The following is a 27,164-nucleotide window of genomic DNA, read 5'->3' as shown; positions in this document are numbered from 1 at the left end:
AGTTTTAGTCTAATAACATCTGGGGACCCAAGGTTGGAAACCATTGCCCTAAAGCAGTGGTCCCCAACCTTGGGCCTCCAGATGTTCTTGGACTACAACTCCCAGAAGCCTTCACCACCACCTCTGCTGGCCAGGATTTCTGGGAATTGAAGTCCAAGAACCTCTGGAGGCCCATTGTTGGGGACCACTGCCCTAAAGGAAGCCACAGGCACAGAGCTGAGCAGGGCTGTTGAGGACAGGACATTTTGGAGACTGGTAATTCATAGCATAGTGGGATGTGGTGGCGCTGTGGCTTAAACCGCAGAAGCCTCTGTGCTGCCAGGTCAGAAGACCAGCAGTCGTAAGATCGAATCCACACGACGGAATGAGCTCCCATCGCTTGTCCCAGCTCCTGCCAACCTAGCAGTTCGAAAGCATATAAAAATGTGAGTACATAAATAGGTACCACCACAGTGGGAAGGTAATGGCATTCCATGTCTAGTCGTGCTGGCCACGTGACCACAGAAACTGTCTACGGACAAAACACTGGCTCTATGGCTTAGAGATGGGGATGAGCACCGCACCCTACAGTCAGACACAACTGGACTAAATGTGAAGGGGAACCTTTACCTTTACCTAATTCATAGCATGACCGTAAGTCAGAAGCAACTTGATGGCACATAACAGTGTAACAACTCTAGCTGTGGTCCTAGGTGTAAGAAAATTACCTGTAATCCTCCCTCCAGAAGTAGCATCTTAACCACCTACTTTGTTCTACTCCTGCCTTAGCACTCCCCCTGTGCCCTGTACTTGTAGAAGTTTAGCCCTTTGTTAGGGCATCTAGCCTATAACATGGCAAGCTACTGTCTATAACTGATTTTAGTTATATTCTGCTGGATTTGTACCTCACTCTACTATAGCACGCTTTAAAAATGCACAGGGGAAATGGAGGCAGAGAGGGCACAAAGTACAGCAAAAGAAAAGTACACAGCAAGTTGTGTGTCTGGGAGGGTCAGGAAGGAGTCACACACGGTGACACCACATCCAAGGGCAAAATTACTTTCTTTATTCAACATATTTTTTAATCCCGCCTCTCTCCTTCAAAAGGACCCAAGTTATGATCGTTCTTGATACAAAGCCTCCGGAACTACAGAGTACAGTACTGTGCGCCAGTTATCCGCCCGATGCCCTTATTAGGAGGAAAGGCCCTAAACCTCCCCTTCGATGAGGAAATCAGATCATAAATATCCTCCCCGCCACCCACCCGCACCCAGAGGTGGTTTAAGCGTGCAAGAGGCGGCCTGAGGCGTCCTCCCGGGAGCTGCCTCAGGACCCAGCCTCTCTCTCCAAAAAGCCGCTCCCTTCGACCGTCTCGGCACCTGCTCGAACTTGAGCAGCTCTTTGGTATATTTACAGCGAGGGCTCCTCCGTCGTCTCCGGACAGCCCCGAACGAGGAGAGTCGTGGGGAAGGTTTGAGAGAGAGAAAGAAAAGAGTTCACAGGACCCGCGAAACCGCGCCTTTGGAGGAAGAGGCGGCGGCAGCAGCCGCCATCGCGCGGATTTTCACTTTCGCTACTTCGAGCGGCCGGGACGCCGGGACGACGCGACGGCCATGTGGGGACTGTTCTGGGCTCTGCTCCTGCTTCTTCGGTTGGAGCTTCCGCTCGGGGCCTCGCCAGGTACAGGGGGCTTGCGGTCTCCCTCGCCCTTTCCCACCCACCCTCGACGCCTTCCCTTTTGGTGGCGCTGCCTCGGGCGGCTGCGCCTCTTCTCCGGGGGGGGGCGGCGGCGGAGGGGAAGGCTGAAATGCCGACGGTCGCTCCGTGTGGCCCTGGGAGGCTTAAGCTTGCTGCCACTGAGCACCCACCCACCGTCCCCGCCCAGCAGAGCCCTCGAAGGCGCCAGAAAAAGGGGCAAGGATTGAGCCCCTGCGGGCGGGCGGACGGAGGTGGCTGGCTTTTGACAGCTTGCCCTTGGCCCGGCCGTCGCGGTCCTTCCCTCCCAGAGGAGCCTTCCTTCGCTGGAGGCGACGCTCGTGGAGGCCCCGCACGTTCGCTCAGGGTCTTTCTCCCTCCGTTTCCCACCAAGTCCGGCGCCTCCTTTTCAGCTTTCGCCTGACAGACCAACCGCCCGGGGTTGCAGGCGAGCTGGTGGGGAATGAGGGAGATCGCCACAGAGGCTCCAGGCAGGGAACTTCCTGGTTGAATGGAGGCTTCAGCCCAAGTCTCCTCAGGATAAGATCCAAACTGAGATCTATCTATCTATCTATCTATCTATCTATCTATCTATCTATCTATCTATCTATCTATCTATCTATCTATCTATCTATCTATCTATCTATCTATCTATCTATCTATCTGTCTGTCTGTCTGTCTGTCTGTCTCTCTCTCTCTCTCTCTCTCTCTCTCTCTCTCTCAAACTCAAGGGGCATGTAAGGGGCATTATTCAGTGTGAAAAATGTAGAATACTTAGCAGCAAAGTCAGAAGCAGTTACAGATGCTGGGAATTCTAGAGATCTTTTCAGTCAGAGAGAATAATAATAATAATAATAATAATAATAATAATAATAATAATAATAATAATAATAATAATAATAATAATAATAATAATAATAATAATAATAATAATAATAATAATAATAATAAAAACCACCACCACCTTAGAACTGCAGAGCTGGAAGGCGACCTATGGATCATTGAGTCCCGCCTTGTCACAGTGGGGAATCGGACTCCCAACCTCTGGTTCCACAGCCAGAGACCTAAACCATAACAAGCTGATCAATTAAAGCAAAGCAAAGCAAAGCCTGCTTCTTATATACCGCCCCATAGTGCTTCAAGCACTCTCTGGGCGGTTTACAAGTTAATTATGCAGGCTACGCATTGCCCCCCCCCCCCCCAGCGATCTGGGTACTCATTTTACCAACCTTGGAAGGATAGAAGGCGGAGTCAACCTTGAGCCGGCTACCTGGGATTTGAACCGCAGGTCGTGAGCACAGTTTTGGCTGCAATACAGCGGTTTAACCACTGCGCCACGAGGCTCTTTTAGTACTGCAAAAGAGGTTTTAATTGTTCTCTTGCCCTCTTTTTCTGATCTGAATTGCTTCTTTCTAAGCGGCCATTTGTGCCCCCTTCCTGGAGTAATACTGAAGTAAATAGTAATATTGAAGTAAAGAGCAGCTGTAGAGTGCAGTCTAGATAGAAAACCACTACTTTGGGCATGTGTCCAGGACCTGAGCCACTGCATCATACTGTCTCCGTCACCTAGTTACTCTCATTGTTTGAAATGCCATATGCAACAAGGCCATGCAGCTCCACTATACTGTACTCCTTATATATCTACTTGCAAGTCACTCTTTGAGTTTCATTGGACTTGTTGCAGGAAAGTGTGTCTAGTATTGCAGCTTAAATTGGTTTTCATTTAATGGAAATTAATTTTCTTGATGGTTAATTTATAGCCTGAGTTTAAACATTATAAGAGAAGAATAAATCCCATTGAGTGTTCTAGGGCTTGCTGCTTAGTAAATAGCAGTACAGCAGGTGTATTGATCAGGCTTGATCTAAGATTTATCCTTTTTTTTTACTGTTTTTATTTTTCTTGAACTGTGTGTTCAGTCTCTGCAAAGAAAGTGTGAAATGTCTGCATATTATGCAGAAATTATGCAGTCTTTATAATCTATGCATTTTATAATCTTGAAAAAAAGATAAAGTTTTCCTGATGGTTAAAAAGGAGGATCAACTGCCAAAAAGATATGTTAGATGTGGTATTTGAGATTTAGGGTGCCACTAGGCAGCCAAATTGTCCTGGGCTGGATCAAGCTAAATGGGGTCACTTAGAGGTGTGGTATGGCATTTAGTTCTATCCTTGCATCCACGCACAGGATCGGGCAGTTTGGGGGCAGAAAACCAAATCACATCTTCACTTACCTTATTTAGCCCATTCCCCCCTTTAAAGAAAGAGAAGAAAAGATTTTAAAAAGATCCCCTTCTGTGTCCCCTCTGTGGGCGAGGGGCAGGTGAAAGCTATACTTTTAAAATACTGACTTGCCACTGAACTGATTTAGTGCTAGATTTCAAAACAATTGAAAAACAAAAAACCCTCCACATCATTCTCTGTCCCCTTCTCCAGGGGTGCAGTGAGGAAAGCAACTTAACTTGGCAAAATGTGCACTAAGCGATCTGCTTTGGTTCAGTATCTGTGATCACACATGCCAGAACGGAACCAAAATGGAATGATCCTGCCTGCACTTAAAAAAGAACAACAACACACACACCAACTAGTAGCCTCTACGAGGGACCCAAATAGGTAGGTATAGGTAGGTGTGGATAAGGGTTAGGCTGGTTCACAATTTCCTGTATACCATGTAGTCATCAGAAATTGGAGCAAACCAATCAGTTCTCCAGGTGTCTAAAGCATATGACAATTGTTTTTCAATCACACCCTTACTTATTAAAAGTAATTGCAAAGTACTGCACAAGCCTCCCAAGGTAGAGACTACTATAATAATAATGCTCACATGCCACAGATACGTACAGTGGTGCCTCGCTTAACAATTATCTTGTTAAATGAGAAATCTGCTTTACGATGGATTTTTGTGATCGCTATTGCGATCGTAAAACGATGTTCCTATGGGGAAAAACCACTTTACAATGATCGGTTCCCTGCTTTGGGAACCAGTTTTTCGCATTACGACGATAAAAAAAGAGCTGATCATCAGGTTTCAAAATGGCTCCCCGCTGTACAAAATGGCTCCCCGCTGTGTTCAGGACTGATTCCTCGCTATACAGGCATCCTATGGCTGCTCTATGGAGGATCTTCGCTGCACAATTAGGTATTTTGCCCACTGGAATGCATTGAACTGGTTTTCAATGCATTTCAATGGGTTTTTTAATTTCACTTGATGAGGATTTCGCTTAACAGCGATTTTAACGGAACGGATTATCCTCGTCAAGTGAGGCACCACTGTAAAAGAATGGAGCTAGCAAAATCATTTGCGGGAGAACCTGTTTTTCAGCATGCTTCATTGTCTCACTGTACAGTGGTATCTCAAAATCCATTGAACTCCTATGGAACAGACACCTCTGTTGCTGGTTCTCAGGCATCTTGGTGGGCAGGAATTCAGTTCCCCTTTGTGTTGCTCAGAAGCGCCATTTTTCAGCACAGCAAGAAAGGAGGAGAGCCCATGTATGCAATGCAGCAGTCTCATAGCTTCCTGAGCAAGAGGCTTGCAGACAGTCTGATTGGGGCAAGGTTTCAAGAGCATCAGAGCGAGAGAAAGAAAGCAGTAGCCCTCTCTTTCCACAGGAAACAGGAGTGAGAAGGCAGGAAATGAGCTAAAACTCCAGGAGGGAAAGGGATGGCACATGGTAGTTTATACAGTGTGGACAAACTTTGAAAGGAAAGGAGCTGTGCCCTCACAGATCGACATGATAAACAACATACAGACAGCTCCTTAATCACTGAGTAGCAGCAGGCGAGCGTTTGTCTGGCCCACCCACAACAGAAGGCTTGAATTGAGGTCATGGTTCCAACTAGACAGAATAACATTGGCACATACTGTACAGTGAAACACATCTGAGCTGAAAAGTAGGAGAGAGAGAGAGATACACTAACCAATGGCCTGGTTCCTGTGTGGGCCAACAAATTATATTCCTTATTGCAACCCAGAGTGGCCTTGGCCGCCAGATGGGTGACATAGGAATCAAAACAAACAAACAAATAAAAATGTGATCAATATCCTCTGGAGGGAGGAGTTCCTGAAAGGGGGAAACCCCATTTCCCAGCTGTTTTGCTTTGTAGGCCTTGTTGTGCCTCTGTTAACATCCCTCCCCAGCATTTCTCTCCCTGCTTCTCTCTGACTGCTTCATACACTGGGATGCAAATACTTCTGTATCCTGAAAATCCCCTCAAATTCCAGGGAAGCTGAGGGAGCAGATAGTGGCAGAGCCTATGTCCTGCCACAGCCAGTGTCATACCACCCTATTATTTTGAGGCTAGGTAGAGCTAGTGTAGAGGTAAGGAATCTTTATCTACCACTCCCTTAGCAGGAAAGAAACCACTCTGTGGATAAAGGGCATCTGGAATAGAGGAGATTCCTAAAAGAAAAGATGGCTGCAGGATTTTATTTTACTTATTTATTTATTTAACTTATATGCCGCCCACATTACCCAAAGTTCTCTGGGCAGCTTACAACAATTTAAATACAGTAAAAAGATAAAAAGATAAAACAATTAAAATACAATTAAAAATACAGTGCTCTAAAAATTGCCATCAAGAACCAAAGTTGATATTTCAATTAAAATCTTCTAGAACAGGAAGGTTTTGAACTGGCTCTGAAATGTCATCAACGTCGGCGCCAGATGAATCTCCCTCGGGAAGGCATTCCATAGTCTGGGGGTGGCTGCCGAAAAGGCCCTTTGTCTACAAGCCATCCCTCTTACCTCCTTGAGGGGTGGCTCTTTCAGGAGGACCCCCTGGCTAGATCTTAATTTCCAGGAAGGTTCATATGAAAGGAGGCGGTGCTTCAGGTATCCAGGGCCCAAGCTGTTGAGGGCTTTATAAGTCAAAAGAAGCACTTTGAATTAGGGAGCATAGCCTTAAACCACCACTTTTCAGTTCAGATGCAAAAGGGAAGGATGGTTTAACAAACCCCAGAGATCCTGATTTTTAGTTTGTGACTAAAGCTAATAGTTTTGACAGTATTATCCAGAATAGGGTGGAAGCTCCTTATCTCTGGAATAGGGTAGAAAATAGGGCATCTCATTGTGAGTAAGCAAGGGGAGACACAGAAAAAGAACAACAAGCACTAAGCACCAACTCATTTCTGACTTATAGTGGATCTTCTCAGAAGTCCCTTCTGGGAGTATCCTGGGACCATAGAGCTTACTAAAGTCCACACAGTTTGGCTCCTCTCTACTGTACTTCCTTTCATTTCAAAGGATTCTGTGGCATCCTGGCTGGGTTTGATGGCACCCCAGCTACTGCTGCATAGAATTTGGAAACCGCTGCATTGAGCTATTCACCCAGCTAACATTGAAATTAGAGGTGTGCACATTTGTAATTTTGGATGATAACTTCTAGAATTCTCCAGTGTGTTCTTGAAGTTATAATCCAAATCACAAATCTGCACACCTGCAATTGAATCAAATTGTCAACCATATCTACAGCCACCCTATAATGGCAAGCAGCTTATATCCTGTGTTTTTATTTCTCTGTCTTTAGAAGAACAGTGTCGTCAGAATACCATCGGTGGCGTTGAAGGAAAAGATATTGCTTTACACCCAAATGTTAGTGGCTCGCCAGCAGAGATTACCTGGATGAAAGACAGAAATATAGTGGCTACGTCAATTGATGGTTTTCCAACAAAGAACAATTTAGAGCTTATCGTTAATAATGGTAGTTTGATTCTCCACAACCTGTCACTGAAAGATGTTGGATGTTACAAAGCTGAAATTGAAGTTAAAGATGAAGTAACAGAAACATTTTTTGGTTTGAAAGTATTAGGTAAGTAGTAATGCACAAATTAATAATAACTTTCAAGTGTTGGTTTTTTGTTGATTGTATAAAGCTACAAATTGCAGAAGAGAAATATAGTGGGGTCTTGACTTGAGAACTTAATCCGTATTGGAAGGCGGTTCTCAAGTCAAAAAGTCTGTAAGTCAAGTCTCCATTGACCTACAGTGCATTGAAAACCGATTAATCCCATAACAGGCCGTTTTTGTTCCATTTTGGTTTTTTTCTGGTCTGTAAGTCAAATCTCAGTCTGCAAGTCAAACCTAAATTTTGCGGCCAGAGAAGTCTGTAACTCAAAAAGTCTGTAAGTCAAGCCGTCTGTAAGTCAAGGGTCCACTGTAGTTGTAGGATAATCCAAAGGCAAGAGTAGGTGGTACTAATTTAGACCACTGAAAAACCACCACCACAACAAAAAATTACTTGCTTTGTTTTTGTCTGGCTTTGTGTTGTGAGTGGCGCAGAAAAACATACAAAACCTCCAAAAATCATGTCACAAAATGTTTGTATAATTATGTTGTAAACTGCGCAGAGGGTGCTTCAGGATTATGGACAGTATATAAGTTGAAACATCAACAACATATCTGTGTTAGCTTTCTTTCTTAAAGGTGAATTTCAAAATGCAGGCTGTGAACACAAGTCAGGAGGGTCATTTAGAAATTCCACTCTGATGGCCAATTAGTCGGATTCTGTCCTTTTTTTGCATCTTGGTGTCTTCTTACTTGTCCCTTCAAAATCTTTACATTTTTAAGCATTTGAACCAATCATATATGTATTTTAGTGTACAATATTGGTACTATCATAATATTTCTCTGTTCTTATACAATTTTTCTCAAAATCCTCTAATAAGATACTTCATAAAAGCAGTTCTGGTTTCAAATCTATATAATTTTGAGGCAATTTAACCAACCAACTTTGTATTTTTTTTTAATCAATGATAACTTAATAGATTCCTAACACATAATAAATGATTTTAGCCCTTTCTATCTCCACATTTTCTGTCATATCTATATCAATAGCATATCTAATATATGTTAATTAAGTACTACAGTGGTGCCCTGCATAACAAGCGATTCGTATAACAACGAATCCGCATAGCGATGTGTTTTTTGCGATCGCAAAAGCAATCGCATATCGATGTTTTAAATAGTAAAAAATCGCTTTGCGATGATTGGTAAGCTGTTTTGCTTACCGATTATTGCATAGCGATCTTTTTAGAACAGCTGATTGGCGGTTCCAAAATGGCCACCGGGTAGATAAAATGGCCGCCCGCAGTGTTTTCGTGCCCTTTCCTCGCTTACCGGGCAGCAAAAATGGCGGCCGCATGGAGGATTTTTGCAAAACGGTGAGTTTTTCCCCCATAGGAATGCATTAAACCTGTTTTAATGTGTTCCTATGGGCTTTTTTGTCCTGCATAGCTACGAATCCGTATAGCGAAGATTTTTTTGGAACGGATTATCGTCACTGTGCGGGGCACCACTGTATTTGTTTTACCTCTTCTTATATCTAGCTTCAATTTACCTTAAGAACCACCATGTTATGACTTGACCTTGAATAGTGATCCCCTATTTCAGTTTGATTCCCTTTTCTAATATATAAGACATGTCTCCTTACAATTCCAGAAGTTAGGTGTATACATATTTCAATGCTGAAGACCATCTTAATGTTTCCTTTGCATCTTTCTGACACCTTCTCTTATTTGTATTTTCCCAGTTCTCATTCCTATCTCTCTAAAAATTCTGCCATCCCTAGTACCATTTGTGATCATTTTTTGCACTTGATCTATCTCCAATAGATCTTCCAGGTTATTTTTAATTACATCTACTGGTTCTCTCCCCTTATCATCCCTTGTTGTTGTTGTTTAGTCGTTAAGTCATGTCTGACTCTTCATGACCCCATGGACCAGAGCACGCCAGGCCCTCCTGTCTTCCACTGCCTCCCGGAGTTTAGTCAAATTCATGTTGGTAGCTTCGATGACACTGTCCAACCATCTTGTCCTCTGTCGTCCCCTTCTCCTCTTGCCTTGACACTTTCCCATCATCAGGGTCTTTTCCAGGGAGTCTTCTCTTCTCATGAGATGGCCAAAGTATTGGCCATCTAGTGAGTATCTTTCCTTAGCACACCTAAAACTCTCCTCAGTTCCTTGGCTGAAATTAGATCTCCTGAAAGTTCTCCTCTACTTCCCTCCAGCCCCTCCTTTGATTAGCATACATCATCCACCACCCTCTCATTTCCTTGTTCATTATTCCCTGTCTCTTGTTGACTATAGTCCTTCTTTAGCTGCTGCATGAATAATTTCACCTCTTCATTGTGCAATCTCAGTGTTTCTAAGGTTGCTTGAAGGGCGGATTTTGTTTCGTCCCAAAATTTTTCTTGCTGTAGCATTGTGTCCAGGGGTTGAAAGTTTTTAGAATGTTTCACCAGTCAGTCAAAAATTTCACCAGTCGGCATGACCAGACTATAGCCTTGCAATTTATGTTTAAACTTACATTTAAATTTAAACTGGGCACTTTCTACATAACAGCGCGTAAAGGTAAAGGTAAAGGTTCCCCTTGACAATTTTTGTCCAGTCGTGTCCGACTCTAGGGGGCGGCGCTCATCCCGCTCTTCAAGCCATAGAGCCAGCGTTTGTCCGAAGACAATCTTTCCGTGGTCACATGTCCAGTGTGATTTAGACACGGAACGCTGTTTACCTTCCCACCGAGATGGTACCTATTTATCTACTCGCATTTGCATGCTTTCGAACCGCTAGGTTGGCAGGAGCTGGGACAAGCAACGGGCGCTCACTCCGTCGCGTGGATTCGATCTTACGACTGCTTGGTCTTCTGACCCTGCAGCACAGGCTTCTGCAGTTTAGCCCACAGTGCCACCACGTCCTTTAACAGTGCGTACAAACCCAAAATAAATATACCCTCAGACTTAGGTTGTTTTATTACCTGCGTGCCTGTGGGCTCATGACAATTGTATTTTTAATGCCTTTCTTTTGAATGTCTCCAGCAAAAATAAAAATGAAAGCAAAAGCGCCCGGCCTCTTAAGGAGCCAGGTCGTTCGGTTGAACTTGGGAGCAGGAAAACTCCATATTCTCCAGCATGGGACTACTCTACATTCTCCTGCAGAGCTATATATCTATGTGCCGCTTGAACTCTCTTCTCGCAAGAAGAGGGCTGTTTTTCCTTTTGCAGTGGGAAGGGGGAGAGGAGGACTGCAGGATCAGAGAGAGAGAGAGACGGACTAAGGGTAAGGAGGGAGGGAGGGACAGATGGAGGGAGCCATGGCTCGTCAAGCAGCGTTTTTTCACTCATTACAGATGAGTGGACGAGTGGATTTTTCGAGCCCTGATTATGTCCCAGATATCAAATAATTGTTTTCCAAATAAACATTGTACAGTTGCTTAGTAGTAATCAGTCCAATTCCAGCAATACTTGCTTACATAGGTCCATCTTAGTAAATTGGTCATCTTTATGGTTAAACTTAAAATCCAGTCTCAGAATTCCCTTGCTTGAAGCCTGAAGGTCATTTGCTCACCAATTCTGGGCTTTTTGTCAATGCTGTAGATAGCTGTAGCCAAAACATAACCCATATAACTCCAGGGTTGTTAGCTAATAAGAGAAAGATTTCTTAAGTTTCTAATGCCAAAAAATACCCAACTTCCTCCCTTGATGTATAATTAAATGTCTAATTAACCTCCAATTTATTTTCTTTGCATCTCTTTGCGCCTCTTCCTCTCTCCAGATCCACTGCTGCTCTGTAAGTGTTGGCCCGAGTTCTTCACGAAACTCTTTTTATCAGCTTGACAAAAGAGTAAAGGCTTTCCAGGCAGGGAAAACGCCCCACCCTCTTTCTGCTACTTGGTCATAAAGGAGTGTAGGGCATATAATTATTTAGGGTCACACTGGAGTTTTAAAAAGCATCCCTCAAAACTGCTTCCTCAGGGGACCTTGAAATCTTTTTTAAAAAATATGTAAAAATCCTTCCCTCCAACCACTACCCACAGCAAAAAAGAGGCATAATCAAAACACTGGTAGACCGTGCAAATCAGAACTGTGAAGCTCAGTTTCTCAGCACTGAACTCAACCATCTGAATCGGGCCCTACAGGCAAATGGCTACTCCAAAAATGAAATCACAAGAGCCATCAAACCAAGAAAACAACACCAAACTGAAGAAGAAAAACAGCCACCCACAAATAAAGTATTTCTGCCATACATCAAAGGGGTCACGGACCGCATGGGGAAACTTTTGAAAAAACACAACCTACAAGCAGTATTCAAGCCCACCACAAAAATCCAAGAAATGTTATGGTCAGCAAAGGACAGAAGGGACCCCTTCACTACCGCAGGAGTATACTGGATACCTTGCACTTGTGGCCAGGTATATATTGGAACCACAAAACGAAGCATCCACACCAGAATCAAAGAACATGAGAGACACTGCAGACTAAAACAACCAGAAAAATCTGCAGTAGCTGAACATGCCCTAAAACAAACTGGACATGAAATTCTATTTCAAAATACTGAAATACTGGACAACACCAGCAATCATTACGTCAGACTGCACAGGGAAGCCATTGAAATCCACAAGCACCAGCAGTTTCAACAAAAAAGAGGAAAGTATGAAGCTCAACAAAACTTGGCTCCCAGATCTCAAAAATACAACATGCAAAAGGTCAACGAACTCTACCCAGCCACAAGGACAGGGGATCACTACACACAAAAGACCAGCTAATGACACCCATCAACCACAGGAACAGATAATCTCTTCTCCTTAGCACAGAAAAAGACAAAAGCCTATCTCACAGCCATAAATACTGCACTCCCAAGCCAACTACACCAGAGCAGAGTGCTGTCCTCTGAAGATGCAGGCCACAGAGACTGGCGAAACGTTAGGAAGAACAACCTCCAGAACATGGCCAAAGAGCCCGAAAAACCCACAACAACCAAATAAATAAATAGTTGAATATAGTAATACCTTGATTAAAGTGAATCTACATAAGCAAACACATGTAATCAATGTTTATTGAATGAATAATAAAAGACCATCCATGATTTTCTTTATGTGATTTACCTACAAACCCATAAATAAACATTGGTATATTTGACGGCACTGATCTAATAGTCGTATTTGTTGCAGTGAGGAACATATCCTCTGGTGGCAGCGAAAGAGGGTGAAAAGTACATGTCATGCTCGAAAGGGAACCTGGGTGTGTAGAAAAACAAACAGGGGAACTGGGTGTGTGTGGCAGTGGAGTACTATCCTGATTAATTAAATGTAATATTTAGCCAGTTTGAAATCACTCCAGGTTATTGTTGGTTAGCAGGGTGGATATGATTTAAATCAAATTGCTGTCATACATGCTGAGAGGTGGATTTGATTTAAATCAAATTGATTTAAAACACAACTTAAATCACTGCAAGATGGATAAAAAAAAATTAAAAATGAGATTTAAATTATAAAATTGAATTTCTACAGAAATCATTTATTTTTATCCATCCTGCAGTGTTTTAAATCATGTTTTAAATTGATTTGTCATGAGAATGGCTGATGGTCAGATTCCTAGAGATCTTCTGTATGGAGAATTAGTGCAGGGAAGAAGTGTTGTGAAAGTGAACTACTATTTTCAGCTTTCTCTCCTGAACCCAAAGTAAAACCACGTAATCTGAAGCATCATGTGGGCCTGTCTTGAGTAATGCAACCTTCTATTCTCTCTCCTCACATCTAGTACCACCTAGTTTAACCTGCTCTACCAATGATAGCATCCAAATAAGCTGCAATCTGCCCACCAACATGCTGGATCTGTCACCATCATATGAGTGGAAAGGCTTTGAAAAAGATGAAATTATTTATTCTAATTGGTCTTTTGTGCAACTTCACAAAAACATAGACCCTTCTAAGAAAATCACGTGCATCGTTACTGCTTTCAATGTAAATGTGAGCAACTCCATCAATTTGAATGAATGTATCCGGAAAGGTAAGTTTTTGTGTCTTTTATGTGGTGGTTCTTCAGGTTGCAGACTGAACTAAGATGAGTGACACCATAACAAGGGAGAGTTGTAGTAGAAAGATGAGGAAAGAATCTCCTAGTTTTAAGTGTTACGATTTCTTTCTGAAGTTGTTGGGAATAGTGTTGGGGCTGTGTGAGTTTGAGAACTCTGTCTCGCTTTGCCATCAGAGAACTACAGGTACTGACTGCCAAATGTAGTCTAGCACAGTGGTCCCCAACCTTGGGCCTCCAGATGTTCCTGGACTACAACTCCCAGAAGCCTTCACCACCGCCTCTACTGACCAGGGTTTCTGGGAGTTGAAGTCCAAGAACATCTGACAGCCCAAGGTTGGGGAACACTGGTCTAGCAGTCACTGTAATATAGGTATATCCTGAAAAAGACAGCAGAAGCAGCAGGAAAACAACCATTGTGGGTGAGAGAAGGAGAAATAAGAATGTATGAATTGACCTGAATGTAATTGCCAGTTCACATTTGTCTGTACCAAGTGGTATAAATTGCAGAGGCAACGTGCTGCTAATTAACAAGGAGCTTTTTGTGTTCCTGCATGTGTGCTCAGTCACATGATCAGACATATTCAGTGCCTTGTTAATTAGTAGTAATTTGTTATGGCAGCTCAAATGTGATTTACACAAGCATACACTGGCATTGGATTCTAGCCAGTATGACCTGTGATGCAGTTTGGGATTAAAGTTGGGTTCTGGGGCTAAAAAATTCAGATATTTAGGCTTCTTCCAGACAGGACATTGTTCTTCATAATGCATCTGATTCTGCACTGATGTTTTCTGTATTTTCCCCACAATCTTTGTGATCTCCCCTCTTGTCTAAGATAAATGCAGTGACAATTTCCATGAGTTTCCATGCTTTTTTCCCCTCCTGAAGGTATACAGTGGTACCTCGCAAGACTATTACCCTGCAAAACTTTTTTTCGCTAGACCGCTAGACGTTGACTTTTTACAATCGCTATAGTGATTCGCAAAACGGTTTTTCCTATGGGGGATTTTGCTGGACAATGATTTGGTCCATGCTCTGCAGACCGTTTTTTCACAAGATGATTTTTGCAGCTGATTGGCAGCCTTGCAAAATGGCTTCCCTATGGGCGATCTTCGCAAAACAGGTGTTTTAGGGACTAATGCTTCGCAAGACAGTGATTTAAACAGCTGATCGGCGCTTCGCAAAATGGCTTCCCTACAGGCGATTTTCGCTGGATGATGACTATTTCCCCCCATTGGAACGCATTAAACGGGTTTCAATGCATTCCAATGGGGAAATGTTTTTCGCTAGACGATGTTTTCACAAGACAGCGATTTCAATGGAATGGATTAACATCGTCTAGCGAGGCACCACTGTATTTATTTTCAGTCATACTTTGTTATTGGTGGGGACAAATTTAGTGCTGTGACTCTTTCCATTGGACATGGATTTCTGCAGTTAGAGCCTCTTTGTTGGAAGCTTTCCGTTAGCTAGAGATGCTCCAGGAGGGAAGGATTTTTACATATATTTTTTAAAAAGATGTCTAGGTCCCCTGAGGAGGCCGTTTTGAGAGAGGCTTCTTTTTAAAACTACAGTGTGGCCCTGAATAATGATATGCCCTACACTCCTTTATGACCAAGTAGCAGAAAGAGGGTGGGGCGTTTTCCCTGTCTGGAACAGCCTTTAATCTTTTGTCAAGCTGATAAAAAGAGTTTCATGAAGAACTCGGGCCAATTTTACTTTCAAGTTTTTAGTTTTATGTCTTTTTTCCCTGTGGATAGTAAAACACAAATGCCTAATCACACTCTTCTTAATTTTTGATTACTTGTTCTGTTTCATTTTGTTGGCTAATGTTTTCATTTTTTTTAACAACCAGATCATCAGATTGGAGGTAGAAGTAGAATTCAGATTCTCTTGGCTGTAATCATTGTAGTGCTGATGGTAATAGGAAGTTACGTTTACCTAATAAAAGGTATGTCTGTCTTTTCTGCCTTAATGAAGGGATCTCTTTCAACAGAGCTTGTTGGGTTTACAGAGTAGTACGTTTTCGGCCTATACAGTGGTGCCCCACATAGCGACGATAATCCATGCAGCAAAAATCATCGCTATACGGATTCGTCACTATGTGAAAATAAAAATAAATTAAATCCATTTAATGCGTTCCTATGGGTGAAAAACTCACCTTTATGCGAAAATCCTCCATATGGCCGCCATTTTCGCTGCCTGGTAAGCGAGGAATCTGGGTGAAAACACAGCGGGCGGCCATTTTTTTACCCGGCGGCCATTTTGGAGCTGCCGATCAGCTGTTGGGAAATCATCATTATGCAAAAATCGGTAAGTGAAACAGCTTACCGATCATCGCAGAGCGATTTTTCCCATTAGAAACATCGCAATGCGATCGCAAAAACGATCGCAAAAACTTAATTGCTATGCGGATTCGTCATTAAACGGGGCGCCCGTTAAGCGAGGCACCACTGTATAGGTTTTTATGCCTTCAGATTTCATTATTTAATGGGTTATAGCCTGTCTTTTAGATGTATGATCTCCAGAACTGAATTGCAAGAAATCCCAAATTTAAAATAATTCTTAAAGTAGCATTAATTTTTTTATTAATGTTAGCAATAGATAAACTTGCTATTTACATATAGTAGCCACCAAATCATTGGAATAAGAAAGACTTCAGGGCTAACATAGAGGGGGGCTGTGTATACAATGGTGCCTCGCATAACGAGTGCACTGTTTAACGATGAATCCGCATAGCGATGCGGATTTTGCGATTGCTTTTGTGATCGCATTGCGATGTTTTAAATAGGCAAAACATGGCATTGCGACGATTGGTAAGCGTTTCGCTTACCAATCTTCGCATTACGATGTTTTAGAACAGCTGATCGGCAGTTCCAAAATGGCCGGCGGATCAACAAAATGGCCGCCTGCAGCATTTTCGCGCCGATTCCTCACTTACCAAGGCAACGAAAATGGCGGCCGTATGGAGGATTCCCGCTTCGCAGTGAGTTTATCCCCCATAGGAACGCATTAAACGGGGATTTGCTCCACTTAGGGCAGCCCAGAGGCACTCTCTCTGGGAAAGGATTAGTATTGATTTTTAATAGAGTAAGGCAGGGAAGATCTGGCATTATTGTGTTTTGCTCTCTTATAATGAGAGCATCTCCCTGTGAAAGAGACATTCAGAGAACATCCAGGAAAGGATGCAGGGCATGTGTTTCAGGTGAAAGTCAAGGGTTTAAGAATTGTTCAAGTAAAGAAGAAAAGCATTTATTTTAGTAACCACACAAAACAAAAATCGCATTTTAATATATGTTAGGAAAAGTGAAGATTTTTGAGGAAAATGAGTTATTTTGAAGATCTGACAGTATTGCACTATCCACTGCACCTTTCAGGGATGAAGAAAATCCTCAAGTGCTCACCAGTACTGTACAGTCTTCCCAAATTAAAAAGATTAGGAATAGGTAAGGGCCCAGGGAAGATATGCCCTCTTCAAATTCTGTCCCAGCTGGAATATTTACAGTAAAGCCCTAAATAAGATTTTTTGTGCATTGTGTTAGGTTATTAAAGAAGAACAAGCCAGTTCTACAAGCAGTTATTCCTTCATAGATTAAGTTTGGAATCTTCTCAAAATCTTCACGCAGCCTATATTGGACTCTCATCAGCTTTTGACATAATTGATAAGAGATTAGCTGGTTCTCTTTTTAAGGCAGCTGGAACTATCTTCACCAGCTATTGGGGATTGTAAAGTAGAACACTTTCAACTTTCAGAAAGATTAGAGCAGTATGACAATGGAACCAATTACCTCGAGAGGTGGTGAGTGCTCTAACACTGGAGACAGTCAAGATAAATTTAGACAACCACCTGGCATATCTCATTTGTATTCCTGCACTGAGCAGAGGGTTGGACTTGATGGCCTTCTAGGCCCCTTCCAACTTCATTATTCTATGATTTATTTTTTATTTTTTGCAAACATTGTAGATTAGATGAATTCAGGGATATTTCCTTAGGGTGCTTTTCATTGTTGGGATGGTTCAGAGTACTGCAGAATCACTCAATGAGAATAATACAACATAGTCAGATAGCTGTGAAGATTCTCAGTCATCCCAGTGAGGTTATCTGGAAGTTGAGTCAAGGCAACTAGACTTCTTTCTTAAGTTTAAATGTTTTGCTACTCATCCAAGTAGCTTCTTCAGTCTGAGGAGAGTTGGTAGGAGATCCTTGATATATCCTCCCCTTTGGTTTCATTTCCCTCTGGTCTGAATAGACTGAAGAAGCTACTTGGATGAGTAGCAACACGTTTTAGCATAAGAAGGAAGAAGTCCACTTGCCATGATTCAGCTTCCAGGTAACACAGTCAGATAGTTTTATGGGGCCGGCACAAGGTATGCATTTACTATGATACCATCAGCTATGGTGGGAGGTTTCTATAGCAAGGGCATGCCCTGGCTACAGGAGGAATGGCATTTGTCCTATTCCTATAATAGATATGAATTTTGGTTAGTGTTTGATATGCGGATTTCTACACAGGCTGTTCTTTTTTCCAGCTGTCCATTCATAACAGCACAGTCCGCTCTAGCTGAGACACATATGTCTAAGACAGGAATGGGAGGAGACTCTTTCTGGCTAGCAGGCTGAATTCAGAAGTACCGTGGTGCTTCGCATTACGACGTTAATTCGTTCCAGCGAAATCGCTGTAGAACGAAAATGTCGTAATGCGAAAATAAAAAGCCCATTGAAACACATTGAAGCCCCTTCAATAGGTTCCAATGGGCTGGAAACTCACCGTCCAGCGAAGATCCTCCATAGGGTGGCCATTTTCGGTGGCTGTCTTGCGAGGAATCCATCCCAGAAAACAGTGGGGAGCCATTTTATTTACCCAGTGACCATTTTGAAACCGCCGATCAGCTGTTGGAAAATCCTCGTTTTGCAAAGAATTGGTTCCCGAAGCAGGGAACTGATCATCGTAAAGCGAAAAAACCCTATTCAGACCATCGTTTTGCAATCACAAAAATGTCATCGTAATGCGGTTTCGTCGTAATCCGGGGCAATCGTAAAGCAAGGCACGACTGTACCAACATACTGTTGCCAACTGGATGCTTAACTGTTTCCATGCTTGCTGTTTAGCAACCCTAAATCCCACATCTCTTTTAAGAGGAAAAACTACAGTACAAGGCCTCATATCTTCTTCGGCTGGGAAAGCAGCAGAGGACAGAGGACATTGGTTCTGCAAGAATCTGGAGTAGCAAAATATTACATACCAAATTCTGCAAGAATCTGGAGTAGCAAAATATTACGTACCAAACATAGAAAATGTTAATTTCTAGATTATCACATTTATTTTTTCCCTCTGCCTCAGTGTTGTAGTACTTTTCATGGAGGTTGACATTAGTTCATTTGAGCAAAATAAATATTAGCATAACAAAGGTATTGTGAGAATGCAGACTTTCCTATAGTGAGAATGCAGATATCTGGGTAAATATGCTTTGGTTTCTCTTAAATTGTTCCCTATTTTTGTTTGTCTTTTTGTTCTTAGCCACTGATCGGAATGAAGGAGGAATCTGTCCAAATGCAAAGTGTATGTATAGACTGTTAACATGATTAAAGGGGAAGGGGTATGGAAAAAGCAGCTTTGAAAATAAAAGTGCTTTCAAAATAAAGATCTGAATAATAGTTTACTATAACCATTTCGATCCAATTAGGTAAGTCCAGTCAAGCAAGGTCATTGGTAAGTGAATAATCCTGCCAGGTGAACACGTTTTGCAAATGATAGTGAAACATAAATGAAGGATGCAGGTTTTAGAATTTGCACTCTTTAAAATTATAATAGTTTTTTTCGGGTTTTTGAGAAGTCTGTATCTTTTATGCTTTTGGCCTTTATTCCAGCCAGCTCTGTAAAACTGTGGTCATAACAATCAGCATAGTGACAATGTTCCAGATTTCAAGTTACAAAACCCTTGGAATTACAGAAAGTGCAGCAATAATACAATTGAAAAGTATTCTTGGATTGCGAAGCTTTTAGATGTCCAAGCCCTGGAAAAACAATTGTTTATACAGTAATTGAATGAGAAAACTGACCTGGCATATATTATTGAGACCTGGGTGGGAACGCATGGAGGAGTAGCCCTCTCTCAAATCTGCATCCTCAGGATTACTGAGTCCAACACCAGAGCAGATCAGAGGTACAGAGAGGAGTGTGTGTGCAGTGGTTCAGAAAGACTCTGTTGAAATCAATAGAATTTCTGCCCTTCCTAGTGCAGGTTTGGAGTGCCCAGTGTGATCCAATGTGGTGGATCCAATGTGATCCAATATGGATAGTGCAGGTGTACTGCTCTTCTAGCACTGTCCCTGCTGAGGCTAATGGACTTTGTCTCAATAGACTTCTGCTTCTGGGGGACTTCAACATTCATGCTGAAGTAGGGGCTGCTGGTCCAGTCTCAGAGTTCATGAACTCCATGACATCCATGGACCTTTCACGACTTGTAACTGCTCCTATACACATGGTAGGCCACACTCTTGAGCTGATGTTTGTTTCTGGGCCGAGAAATTTTGATCTAAAGGTGAGGGACTTTACGTCGTGCTCAGACCATTATCTCTTGAAATTTAGTCTTAGATTGGCAACCTCCCTTTGTGGGGAGATATGATGAACTAAGATGGTTTGACCCCAAAGGCTGCTGGATCCAGTTGGTTTCTAAGAGGCTGTAGGGGGTTTTTTTTCCACCTGCTGACCTGGTGGGTGCTTCTGTCAGAGTTCAGCTTGCCAGTTGATTATAATCTGGCATTCTGAGCAGTTGACACAATCACACCCGAATGCCCTCTCTATTGCAGAGCTTGCCCTTCTCCATGGTTCATGGATGAACTCAAAGTGATGAAGCAAGTGAGGAGAAGGCTGGAGAACAAGTGGAAGAAAGCTACCTTGAATGGCAAAGTTGTACGGAGTTTACTGTAATTTTATCAAAGCAGCTAAGAAGGCTTTCTATAGTAATTTAATTGAATCAGCCACTAATCAACAGAGCCTGTCTCAGAGCCTTTTCAACCCCGAACAGACAAATGTTCTCCATCCAGATACATATAATAGGCTAACAGCTCCTCATCTGAGACTGAAGATCCAAGCTGTGTGGCAGGACCTGGACTCCTCTTATGCGATGGCTCAGGTCAAGATATGTCCGGTGCATTGTGAGATTTTTCTGGGATTAGTTCCAACCTGTTTTGCCTGATGACATTGACAAGACACTTGCATGCTGCAAAATCGCCACCTCTCTGGTTGATTCCCGCCCATCATGTCATGCTAAATCTGCCAGGGATTTAGCTATAGAATGGGCCACTCAAAGAATTAATGTGTCCTCTGGGAAGAACATATGCCTGTTTGAAGGAGACCATTGCTTGTCCCATTCTGAAAACAACCTTCTTAGCAATGGAGGATATGAACAACTTTAGACTTGTTGCTAACATTGTTTTATGGTTGATTGAGAGGGTAGTCTACATCCATTTCAACTGGGTTGCAGGCTACACTATGGGAATGAATTAGTATTGGTTGTTCGACAAGATGACCTTTTGTAGGAGTCTGATAGAGGGAGTGTAGCCCTGTTGGTTCTCCCTAACTGCCTCAGCTGCTTTTGGTATCATCAACCATGGTATCCTGCCAGAACAGCTTTAGGGTTTAGAAATTGGAGACCTGGCTCACCATTGGTTTGGGTCCGTTCTTGATGGCTATATCTAAAAGGTTTATTTGGAGGGAGGTTGTATCTACCCCTTGGACACTATGTTATGGAGCCCCTCAGGCCTTGATAATGTTTCCTATTCTCTTTAACATCTGTGTGAAGCCAATGGGGGAGGCCATCCAGAGATTTGGGGTGCAATATCAGTATGCTGATGACACACAGCTCTACCTCTCATTTTACTACTTCTGCACTGGATGCCATTCAGGTCCTTTAGCCCTGCCTGTCCTCAATAATGGACTGGAAAAGGGCAAACAGGTTGAAATTGAATCCTGGCAAGATGGAGATTATGTTGTTAGTTGGGTCTCCTGCCCTATTAGTCTGGATGGAATCACACTCCCCCTAAAGGACCAGGTTTGCAACTGGATCAGGCATTGTCTACCCTGTTTCCCCAAAAATAAGACCTAACCCAAAAATAAGCCCTAGTATGATTTTTCAGGATGCTTGTAATATAAGCCCTACCCACAAAATAAGTTCCAGTTAAGTGAAACCCTGCCCTCCACCATTGTGTAGCAACCAGGAGATGACATGACTGTATTGGAATAAACGTAGATTGTTGTACATGAAAGAAGTAACCTGAAAATAAATAAGTCCTAATGTGTTTTTGGAGCAAAAATTAATATAAGACCCTGTCTTATTTTCGGGGAAACACGACATGGAACATCAAATTTCAATCAGGACCAGGACTGCCTTTTTTCATCTCAGGCAGATTGCCCAGTTGCACCATACTTTGATGAGAGATCCCTGAAGACATTAATCCATGCTTTGCTAATCTTGAAAATTGCTGTAATGGTCTCTATGTGAGACTTCCCTTGGAGATGGTAGCTTCAAGTGGTCATGAATTCAGCAGCCAGGTTAATTTTTAGGGTGAGGAGGTTTGAGCATATCTCCCCTATTCTGGCTTGCCTACACTGGTTTCTTGTCAGCTTCTGTTCCAGATTTAAGGTATTAATTGTGATTTATAAAGGTATTAATTATGATTTATAAAGCCCTGAATGGTTTAGGAGCTTGTTGGAGTGCCTCTCAAAAATATCTGTGTGGTCATTATTGAGGCTGCCCACGCCAAGGGAAATAAAGAAAACAATCGGGAGGACTCAAGCGTTTTCATCAGTGTCACCCTCGTTGTGGAACAAACTTCTTGTAGAGATGAAACAGGCTCCCTCCCTATAGTCTTTCAGAAGACTGCTAAAGGCAAAATTATTTAGGGAGGCTGATGGCAATATGTAGTGTTAATTTTTTTATGACCTGTAATTACGGTTTGGATTTGTTGATACTTTATTAGTAGTTATTTGTTATTTAAGTATATTATATATTTGTTAAGGTTCTGTAATTTAATTCCAGTTATTAAGGATGGGCCAGCTGTGGGTTGCCAGTTTTGTTTTGTCTCTATTGTTCTCTCTCTTAATATTGTTTAGTTAGGTAAGAGAGAATATTTTCTTTTGATTGTATTCACTTTTCATAGATTTGATTTACAGTGTTGCCTCGCTTAACGACGTTAATTCGTTCCAGCGAAATCACTGTAGAGCGAAAACGTCATAAAGCAAAAATAAAAAACCCATTGAAACGCATTAAAACCCGGTCAGTGCGTTCCAATGGACTAAAAACTCACCATCCAGCGAAGATCCTCCATACGGCGGCCATTTTCGGTGCCTATATAGCGAGGAATCCGTCCCTAAGCACAGCGGGGAGCCATTTTGAGCACCCGGCGGCTATTTTGAAAACCTGACGATCAGCTGTTTTGATCGTCGTAATGCAAAGAATCAGTTCCCGAAGCAGGGAACCGATCTTCGCAAAGCGGAAAAACCCCATTTAAAACATCGTTTTGCGATTGCAAAAAGATCGTCGTGAAGTGGATTGTTGTAATGCGGGGTAATCGTTAAGCGGGGCACGATTGTAATTGAGAGTTAAGCTTTTATAACTTAGAATATATTCCTGTTCTGTTTTATAACTTAGAATATGTTCCTATATTCCTGTTCTGTTTCCTTCCGATATTGCAGCTTGGCTTTCTGGAAGACGGCCACTCTAGAGGCAGCCTTTAGGTTGCTTGTCTTGGTGCCCTGGGGTCTCAGTTGTTGTCACTGCAGTTTTTGCTGCTTCCTTCTTGGCAGGCTGACTCCTTTTAGAATACCTTCTTTACTATTGTCTGAGATAATAGCTGTCGGGTAATTAGGGAAACCTGCTGGGAAGATGGGCAGAAGGATTAGTGTTCTGGAGAAGCTGCAGATACGTTTAAATAGATCGGTCTGTTATTTGCTAACTGGCATGTTACTACGGGCTCCAGATTGATTTAAACTGACTAAAATTCATTAATGCCTGTTAAAAACAGATAACCTGAAATGCACACCTGTAGGATCCACTCAGTATACTTGCCAATTTATAAGTGAAAGGGCTTCGCAGTGTATGAGCTACAGTAGAGAAAGCTCTTATGCTCGCTTTCATTAACAGGGGAAGCTCAGAAAGTTGGAGCACCTCGCTCTGGAACCAGGGGCTGGGTGTTTGAATCTCCATTCTGCGTTGTAGGAAAAAAACCAGCTTGTATGGTCTTGGGTAAGCTTCACAGTCCCAGAGTATCCCTAGAAGAAGGGAATGTTAAACCAGTCCTGAGTACTTTATATGCAGGAGACCCTGGGAAGGATCAGGCTAAGTCAGAATCCACTTGACGGACCATAATTATTATTATTATCTGTTTTGCAATTCTACCATTGATAAATATGTTTTAGAAGTTAGTTTTGACATCTTTCTTGCTTCCATTTTTTAGATGATCCTATGCCATCTCCAGAAGGAGGAAACATAAGTGATAATCAGCCAGATGTTAATCTAGACTCAGCTGAGAAGTTGGAAGGAAGCAGAGAGGGTAAGCGTGCATGCCGTATAAAAACACATGCATGTTTGTGTATGGTACAACTCTAGGTGTTCATTTGTTTTTGCACAGGTGGTCCAATTAATAATATCACTAAATTTTTGAAAGTATCGGATTTGCCTAATAAATGTTTATTATTTTGCTTTCCTTATGCTGTTTTACAAAAGCTATTGTTAAAAGGCTGTGGGAGTAAGAAAGCAGCTAGGAGTAGGATGGAGGACAGAAAGAGGTTTATGTTCCCCTCCCCTTACTATCATTCTACTCTTCTTCTGTGTCTGAGCAAAGCCTCTGCTTCTTCCCACTTTTCAAACACCACTCCCAAAATGTATTAAAATACTTCATCAAGTGCATATTGCTTAGGTGGTCTTCTTTAGAAATCAGAATCTGGAACAGGTAGATCATGGTTGTTTTAATGAATTAAAAAATTTTTAAAATTAGTACCTTTGCTTCTTTTCCTGGTTTATATACTTGTTTTCATGAAAGTGATAAACAGGAAAAAAATTATTTATTTATTTATTTATTTATTTATTTATTTATTTATTTATTTATTTATTTATTTATTTATTTATTTATTTAATTTATATCCCGCCTATCTCGCCAACTCAGGACCACTCTACACTTAAGGTTTTTTTTTTCAATTTGAAAAATATATGTTTGTTTCACATTGGTTCCTTGTCTTTTATTTAACATTCCTAAGAGGATGTAAGAAGGATTCTTTCTCTAACGAAGGCCTGAATTACAGAGTGTGAAAGGAAATAGCATAAAAAAATAGAGCAATTTTGCTTTTGTAAAATTTATCTAATACTAATCTCAAATTCCAGCTGTTGGCTGTAGCACATTCTTAGGCATCAGTAGGTGCCTGGCCAGTGAGCCACTCCCAGTTCTCCTTGTGAGTTTATGCATGAACTGGAGTTGGGCTAAATAGGAGCTATGTCAGGTGTCTTTTGGAATCCAGTTGAAACAAATCTCAACGCCAAACTAGATTGGACTTGATGTCGCATGCACTGTTCTGCTTATGCTCCTTTCCGTGAACAAAAACAGCAGCAGGGGCAAGGCTAGAGATTTAAAGTGGAAAACAATTCCAGAGGAAAAGGATTCTCCAGTCAAATTAGCAGTCACCTGTGGCTGCATTTCCTTGATTTGTTGTGTAACGTCCAGCATGGCCTTCAGCACTATTACAACTTAACCAGCTTTTATACTAATGTGTTGCTGTGCTATTATTTCAGAATCGTCTCCACCAGAAAGTTGAGAACAAAAAGGAGAATTCCAGGGTTGGAACTGAGGAACTTTGCAAAGCAACACACTTGTTTCGTTCCAGCCGTCTGCTCTTGGCACACATGTGCAGCGCTTCAGGAGTAATGGCCTACAGAGGGACTCATCCATGGGTGAACCATATCATCTTCTTATGAGTGGCCTAGCAGTATTCATGCTTATCTCCTCAAAAAAGACACTCATGTTTTGCACTGAAAACTGAAAAAGGGGATTTTTGCACTGAAAAGGTGGATATTTTCTCAAACACCTGTTTTTATATGTAATACTTTAAAACATTTTACATTTAGTGCTTTTTTAAAATTTATTTACAGCGCTAACAGAAGGAAAACCCACTAGTCAATATCTGGAAGGCTAAAATAAAATAAAATGTGCTTGCTGCCATTTACAGTGGTCTCTCGCTTAGCGATTGCCTCGTTTAACGATGTATTCGTTTAGCGATGAGGTTTTTGGAGCGATCTTGTGCTCTGTTTAGCGATGCTTCCAATGGGGAAATTTCACATAGCGATGTTCGGGACCTTGCTTCGCTTAGCGATGACAGTTTAGGTCCCCCTGTTTCGCTTAGCGATGTCCGTTTTCGCTATTTTAAGTGTGTCTTAAAATGTTCAAAAACTGTTTAAAATGCTTGGAATCGTTAGTGCACCTTGTAAAACCTTTGCAAACTTAATTTGGCTTTGTTCTGAGTCTTCGTTAATTTTTGATGAATTTCCCCCCCCCATTGGAATGCATTGAACTGTAGGTTTGACAGCTGAACATTTTTGAACATTTTAAGACACTTTAAAAATAACGAAAACGGACCTGTCAAAACCATTGAAATGCAGTGAAACCTATTCAATGCATTCCAATGGGGAAACCGCATTTCGCTTAGCGATGTTTCCTATGGCGATTTTCGCTTAAGGACGGTAATCCGTCCCCATTGGAACGGATTATCCGGTTTTCAGTGCATTCCTGTGGGAAATGGTGTTTCGCTTAGCGATGTTTTCCCATAGCGATTTTTTTTTGGAACCAATTAACATCGCTAAGCAAGGCACCACTGTATTCGTTTTGAAACATAATTAGATTTTCATCACATTTTAGGTCAATTTATGCTGATTTCCCCTCTCTATTTCCCTGTAATTACCCTAATTATTCCTTTATCTCCAGTGTTGGGTAACTTTATCTCTTCAATCTAAGGAGGCAGTGGCCTAGATTCAGCATGCAGTGCCAAATGTTATGGCTATATAAACAGCAGAGTGTGCAGGGGAGTCCTGGCCTGTTTAGCATGATGTCCTTCCTCCATTCTCTGATCCATAAACTGCTTGTCCTGTGTTAATGGATAGGTTTCAGTTTTTGCAGCCTGATAATGTGGACAGGACTCTTGGAGAGGAGACGACTACCACAAATCTTTTAGACCTTTTGAACCCTTCCTGGCTTATAAAAGCTGCCGGAAAAGGACTGGTTGAGTGGATGGGAGGAATGTTAAATGTCTCTGTAGTGAACAGCCCTGCCCTCACCTGCCTGTCACCGCAGAACCTTGACGCAGGAACCAACGAGTGAATGGAAGGCGGAGCCAGTGGGGGGAGGGAGCTGGATATAAAGACTGGTGGATGGAGTTTGAGAGAGAGATAAACTGACTGACTGACTGACTGACTGACTGACTGACTGACTGACTGGCTGGCTGACTGACTGTGTGTGGCTTAAAAAGTGAGAGAACAGTGAGGTAGAGAACTGTAAGAACATAGATTGAAGCAGAGGGTTTTGAAATTACATCTGATCTGATTCAAATATAAGTGATTGGCAGCCTGTAATTTATCCCATGAATATTTATCGTTTATTAACTTCCCTGATGAAATAAAAGACTTAAGTTTTTACCAACA

General features: G+C 42.0%; 1 protein-coding gene across 5 annotated transcripts; it reads left to right on the top strand.

The window, feature by feature from the left end:
- Positions 1–276: 276 nt before the first annotated feature.
- On the top strand, positions 277–27,164 carry LOC110076964 (uncharacterized). 5 transcript variants are annotated; one of them, XM_078386729.1, is made up of 8 exons: positions 277–1,659; positions 4,106–4,282; positions 7,199–7,480; positions 13,205–13,453; positions 15,334–15,429; positions 18,998–19,039; positions 23,938–24,033; positions 25,266–27,164. In XM_078386729.1, exons 3-8 carry the CDS (start codon positions 7,294–7,296, stop codon positions 25,286–25,288), a joined length of 693 nt encoding a protein of 230 aa, XP_078242855.1. In that variant the 5' UTR covers positions 277–1,659; positions 4,106–4,282; positions 7,199–7,293; the 3' UTR covers positions 25,289–27,164. The 5 variants fall into 5 exon arrangements, with proteins under 5 accessions (XP_078242855.1, XP_020645239.3, XP_020645243.3 ...); XM_020789580.3 differs by lacking the exon at positions 4,106–4,282; XM_020789584.3 differs by lacking the exons at positions 4,106–4,282; positions 13,205–13,453.

Source organism: Pogona vitticeps, chromosome 2, assembly GCF_051106095.1.
Source record: "Pogona vitticeps strain Pit_001003342236 chromosome 2, PviZW2.1, whole genome shotgun sequence".
NCBI classification, from domain to species: Eukaryota; Metazoa; Chordata; class Lepidosauria; order Squamata; family Agamidae; genus Pogona; species Pogona vitticeps.
Note: the sequence above shows the minus strand (reverse complement) of the source record. Positions and strands in the feature narration are given on the sequence as shown.

Bases quoted from the DNA above. Each gene is read 5' to 3' on its own strand.
- LOC110076964 (XM_020789580.3), top strand. From the start codon at position 1,593: ATGTGGGGACTGTTCTGGGCTCTGCTCCTGCTTCTTCGGTTGGAGCTT. The intron at 7,481-13,204 runs GTAAGTAGTAAT...CCTCACATCTAG, and splicing joins TTTTGGTTTGAAAGTATTAG to TACCACCTAGTTTAACCTGC. The intron at 15,430-18,997 runs GTATGTCTGTCT...TTTTGTTCTTAG, and splicing joins TTACGTTTACCTAATAAAAG to CCACTGATCGGAATGAAGGA.